Raw genomic sequence first — 6,487 nt, forward strand, 5'->3', positions numbered from 1 at the left:
TATATATATATATATATATATATATATATATATATATATATATGTAAGTATGTGTGTATATTGTGAACCATAGTGTCTGTCTGAGTGTTCGTCTGTTTCCCATTTATGGCTGCTACTTCTCGTGCTGCATTTGAAAAGCTACACATTCAGGCAAAGTTCAACACTCACTTTTGAAATGCAGGAGAACAGGCATGAATAATGTTGATGTCAAATTTTATTTTGCAAGCAGGATATTTTAAAATAAACTATTAGGAATTAATCACATTATCATTCACATTTCAAAATGTGACATAACTTATAGAATAAAAATGTAGATTTACTGTATGTTATTGTCACTTAGCATGACTGAAATATCCAACAATTACTTTTCACGGTGGGTGGTATAAGTAACTCAGAGTTTTGGCTCAAGTTCAATACAGTTAGATTGATAGATTAACTTAAACTTTTTAGCTGGCAAAAAATGATTATAATTAATAATACTTGTCATAAGACATTAGTATTAGACTTATTATATTTTTAACAATGCATTCTCAATTCAGTCCCTAAGGGTTTTTCAAGTAGAAGACATCTATAGTAGTATTTCAGTCACACTAAGTCTGCTGTATTCATTGCTGATGGTGTGTTTAGCTTAATACAAAGCTCATAAGGCCAGCTGGAATACAAAAAACACATTAGTGGTCAGAACACTGTGTATAAGCCATTTGGTGAAGAAAAGAAATTAACAACTAAATAAATAATCAGTTAGTTCACGTTATCCAAACACTTAAGGTATCTTGGGATATTAGTGATGAGTAAGTGACTATTCATCAAATCCAAACAAACTGCTTACATTCTATCACTATATGAAGCCTGCTTTATTTAATTGCTTCCCTGTTTCAAGCAGTATTGATGATCTCTGAATTTAGCAAAATTAGTCTGCTGCAGTAGTAGTAGTGAATCAAAGAAGGGTTTAGGCCTCTAAATCTTCTTTTCTTTAGTTAAATTCATGTTTTAATGAAGAAAAGAAATTAACTATTAAGTAACCAGTTAGTTCACTGAATAATAATGCTGACCTGCAAATTTAAACTTGGTAAAAGTTGTTTTGGTTTTAATAAAGGATTTTCTATAATTCAGCTATGCAGATTTTGAAAATACTATTAATTTTTTGTATCACCTAAGGATTTTCTATAAATTGGGAAGAAAAAAATTTACTTAGATCAAATTATTATGCCATTTACCACAATGAACATTTTGTATTATTATGTTTGTTAACAAAAATACAAAAAAACTGAAGACAAGGGAAGAACATTGATGTCAAGAGAATATGCATCCTCATTCAACCTGATTTTATTTGTGAAATCTACGTCTTTTAGCCTTAGAACTATGTGTTGTGGTCTTTCTTTTATGTATTGCATTATTACGTTTTGTGAAAAATCTGTATGAGATGGAGAAAAATGGTTATCATTTTTGGATTCAGCATACAGGAATTACTGTAGATCATGGAAAAATATCAAGACAATAAAACCATTACAGTCATGTGTAATGGATAATTAAATGTGATGATGTGTTATGTTATACAAACACCTAAAGTATTTTTCGTTATTAGTGAAACATGATTATAATAGACCTAATGTCTTGTGACAAGTATAATTAATTGTACATATAATTTGTTTCATTTGAAAGAAAAGCTTGAATTAAAGTCAGTGTTAGAAAACAGTCTTTACTAATATTACTTAATGTGGTGAGTAATTTTATTGGCAGATATATTTTACTTAACTGACAAAAAAAAATCACATGCAAATTCCACCATTTTTTTTTTTCAGAAGCTTTCTTTTTTTTTTTCATTAAAGGATTCAGAATAATTAAAAGAGCATGTTACAGTTACATAATTGTATATAACACTATCTGAGTTATTTTTTTAGTTTCTATTCTGTTTTTTCTGTTCAATTTAGGAATGAAAGGATTAATGTGTTCATTAAATGCACTGGATAAACAGAAAACAATAATGGAAAGATGACATTTCGAGTAAGGAAGCACATTATACTGATATAATGATAAGTTGGCAAACAATAATTTATAAGCATAATAAAGTGACTTGTATTGGGAAGAACATACTACATGCTTTGACAGAACATTGGTCTGTCTTTTTTCAGGTATCATACTGAAGAAGACAGACCAGTGTTCTGTCAAAACGTGTATGTTCCTCCAAAAATAAATCTCTTCTTGATACTTATAAATTATTGTTTTCCAAATTATTACTTCTAATAACTTACTTTGTTTATAACTTAGCATTGAAACTTGCTAATATTGTTACATATTTTTTAATTTTGTAAAATTAGGTTTGTATTAGTTCTGGTTTGCATTGTTGAATGTAAGGTGTTGCTTATTTTATGACAGGTATGTGTGATCCTGTTATTGATGAACACTTCAGAAGATCTTTGGGGAAGGATTACCCAGAATTCCTCTCATCTGCAACTTCTACAGCTCCAAGTGTATCAGTAACAGGTAAACTATTAAACTTTGATTTTTGAAATATAAGTACTAATCCGTGACATTTTGTTTGAAGATCCATACAGTTTACTTTTAAAATGATCATAAGTTACTCTTGTTGAGACAAAGTAGTCTTCATATGAACTAAAGGCATATCAAATTGTTTGTTACATCATTTCTTAGGTTGTTATATAAAAGGGTTTAAGATGTTGTACATATAACTTTCTCATTTTGATGACAAAAATATATAAAATATAAATTAACAGTCTGCAAGTAGTATTTTTATTTCTCTTGTGTTAAGAAGTTTTCAAAGTGAAGTAATAAAAGATATATATTTAGGATACTACAATAACCAGACAAATTACCACTTGTTATTTTATTTAAATTAGGCCAAAAACTAAGGATGATCATTCAAAATAAAAAGAACATTTACCAGTTTGATAATCTTAATATTCCATTCTTTAATCTTGAACTCCTGTCTAATATCAAATTCTTTCTTTTTACTTTTAGCCACGGCATAAGGGCTTATAGAATTTCTTGAGTTTTTTTCAAGTACAAATTTTAACATAGCTCTGTCATCTCTTGACTGATTTGAGATCTAATTACCGTTTTGGACTCAGGAGGTCAAACCCTTTTAATTGATGTATTTGACCACCCCAAGGTCTCAGAGTAATTTAATCCTGCCTAAAAGAATTTCATGCTGGTAGAGATCCTGATGAGTAATAAAATCAAATCAGGTATACATGTGCCTCACGCTTGGTATTGCTGGTGCACAAAAATATAGCTAATAAAAAGGGAAAAAAAAGATCTTGTAGATTAATTTACGTTAATCTTGTCTAAAAGAATTTCAAGTGCCACAGCTATTGAGGATTCCCTCTTGTTTGTAAATGAAATTGGAAGTAGTTTTGATGGACATAATGACTAATACATATATACAGCTTTTTCATGATTTATGGCAGTACTCGGAACCAATTGTTTAGTTAACATTGGTGTGGAATGATAAAAGTGCTTGTTTGTGGTTAGTATTTCTATTTTATTACTTCACTTGGAAACCATTAAGTTATAAAGGTAAAAATTAAAATATATGAAATTCTTTTGCTATCTTGAAATCACTTAAGTGTGGCAAAATTGGCTTGGATTCACCGGTTAGTTTGGTTAAGACCTCGATTTTTTCCAATTCAGAAAAACTAAAAGATCTTTGCTCCTGCCTTATATGCCTCACCTAACAAATTAGCAGTTAATCAGATATGCAATATTCTGCTTTTTAATGAGTTTGTTTAGTCATGCAGCAAGCAAGGAAACAACCTTTGCAAATAATTGACCTTGATTTTTTTTCAGTCTATAATTCTTAATCATGGAATAAGGATATAAAAGACACTGTATTTAAATATATTATATATATGACTCTTACTAGGCCATGATTAGTCTTGCTTGTACAGTGATATGTGAAGGTGGAAAACAACTTAGTCTCGTGTTATAACATCATTCTAGTTCACGGTGAAATGACTATTGTGGCTTACATTTTTAGGTTTCAGAAAATGTTTCTAATGAAATTTTTTCACTTAAAATTCTTCCACTTTTTTGAAGAACTTGTTTTAACTTGCCAATCTATATGTGCATATTTATATGTTGTAAGGTATCTTTTTAATCTAGATGTTTCTCAAAATTTATATTATTGTTGAGCCTGAAGGAAGTTTTCAAGTAAGATGATAGGTGTGTGGCTTTAATATTTGGAACTTTCTCTAAAGTTTAGGAAACAACTTTAACTGTACAAAAGGCAAGTCAGGCTAGAACTAATGAATTTATTTGTCAGTTAATGAGTAACTAGTGCATTAATTAGTCATTCTGGCTGTTACGGTCAGCCAATTAGTTCAATGGTGTGATTATTAAGTTTGTTTTCAATCATGAAATAGAAGTACAAAATTAGCAAGGATGTAGAAGTAGAATTTCTGTTAGAAGTAGTTTACACTTCTGTTGGTTACACTAAATATGGAACTTGAAGAAATAGAAGAACAAAATTAGCAAGGATGTAGAAGTAGAATTTCTGTTAGAAGTAGTTTACACTTCTGTTGGTTACACTAAACATAGGAACTTGAAAAAATAGAAGAACAAAATTAGCAAGGATGTAGAAGTAGAATTTCTGTTAGAAGTAGTTTACACTTCTGTTGGTTACACTAAACATGGAACTTGAAGAAATAGAAGTACAAAATTAGCAAGGATGTAGAAGTAGAATTTCTGTTAGAAGTAGTTTACACTTCTGTTGGTTACACTAAACATGGAACTTGAAGAAATAGAAGTACAAAATTAGCAAGAATGTAGAAGTAGAATTTCTGTTAGAAGTAGTTTACACTTCTGTTGGTTACACTAAATATGGAACTTGAAGAAATAGAAGTATAAAATTAGCAAGGATGTAGAAGTAGAATTTCTGTTAGAAGTAGTTTACACTTCTGTTGGTTACACTAAACATGAAACTTGAAAAAAATAGAACATTTTTGTTATCATTTAGTAGACTGGATTTTCAACTTTTTACCAAGTAATCTAGAAGAACCTATTCAGCAGTATATACAGATTAAAAATTTATTTGAAAGCCTGCTTAAGCATACAGCTCAAGGTTAAGTTTTTATTTCAATGGTGATAGCATATTTTCAACATTAGAGTTTCTTCTAAACCAACAGTGAACCTACTAAAGGAAACGGAGTATCCAACCACAAGTATCTATAAATGATTTGGTAATATTCAACATTTATTTAAAGAATATCCATATATAGACACACACAGAGAAATAGAAAAGAAATTCTAATTGAATTTAATAACTGATTGGGTCTTCTAAAATCCAGTTTTTATACTCTACCATTTTTAAGATTCAGACTTCCTAATAAAATATTGTTAATAAATTAGTCTTTTTTTTTTTCCTCATTAATTTTACATTCCCAAAATGGAAAAGAAACAAAAAAAGTTTAAAGTAATCATATTTTTTTATACATTAACAAAAATGCTTAAAACCATAAAGGGAACTGTTCAAGTGATTTTAAAATGTAACTTATGAAGGTTTAATCTCAATCCAAGATTTTCAGTTCTAGTATAAAAGAGACATGTATATGTATGTGTATTTCCAGTAACTAGCGTTTTCTCTGTGCAGTGGGTGAATTTTGATGTAATTTCTTAGTTTGACAAAAAAATAGTATTAAAATAGCATTTATTTAAACTGTATATATCAACTTCAGAATATATTTTCCAGTGACTTATTTTATCAAATATTTGATTATTTTTCCAGTTGATGACCATTTTGCTAAAGCTCTAGGAGATATCTGGTTAAGGCTGCAACACACCAAACCTGGAAGAAGGGACATCATCACTACTACTACTACTACACCAGTTGCCTCAGGGCCAAGGATGACTTCAGGTTCTCCCTCATCATCTCCCTTACTGCAGCATCCTCAAAGAATAGTGTCTACTTAAGATTTTGTTGTAAAATCTGACCACTCTGTATTATAGTATTCTGAACAATGAAAATGTACAGTACAAGGTCGTCAGAAAATGGCATATTACTTCCTTGGATTTTTTTTTGTCTGAACACCTTTTGTTGTAAGCAAAACATAACTGTACATTTTTTTGTATATTTGGGAGGGAGAATAGTTTGGTTAACAGACATCAAAGTATAAGGCATGCTGTATTATCAGTAATGTGTGTCTCTCTCTAGAATTTCTAAAACTTTAACTTTTACAGAATTCCATTTCAGTTACCTCATAAGATGAGATGTTTATGTATCATTAAGCTTAATCAATGGGTAAATTGCATAAATTGATTTTTTACTGAGGTTGGAATCATCGTAAGATGGTTTTGTCATAATGTTTATGTTTGTAAGTTCAACTCCTAAAGAAAGCTTGTATGGAAGATACTTAATTTGCTTGACATTTTCATCTTAAATTAATATTGTATTTTCCTTTCTCTAAATTTTAATATTAAAAGAGAAATAAATTGTTGGCAACCTTTAGTCTTTCACAAATTAAACTGATAC

At 29.5% G+C, this 6,487-nt stretch overlaps 1 protein-coding gene across 7 annotated transcripts in view; it reads left to right on the forward strand.

Moving 5' to 3' along the window:
* Positions 1-6,463, forward strand: part of LOC106460378 — a 27,988-nt gene extending 21,525 nt beyond the window's left edge. For all 7 annotated transcript variants that reach the window (XM_022387088.1, XM_022387089.1, XM_022387087.1 and 4 more), the window contains exons 4-5: positions 2,377-2,484; positions 5,744-6,463. In XM_022387088.1, the coding sequence (XP_022242796.1) occupies positions 2,377-2,484; positions 5,744-5,928 (293 nt within the window). In that variant the 3' untranslated portion in view covers positions 5,929-6,463. The remainder of the gene's footprint in view (positions 1-2,376; positions 2,485-5,743) is intronic.
* The last annotated feature ends 24 nt before the right edge of the window (positions 6,464-6,487 follow it).

This window comes from Limulus polyphemus, unplaced genomic scaffold, assembly GCF_000517525.1.
Source record: "Limulus polyphemus unplaced genomic scaffold, Limulus_polyphemus-2.1.2 Scaffold761, whole genome shotgun sequence".
In the NCBI taxonomy this organism is placed as follows: Eukaryota; Metazoa; Arthropoda; class Merostomata; order Xiphosura; family Limulidae; genus Limulus; species Limulus polyphemus.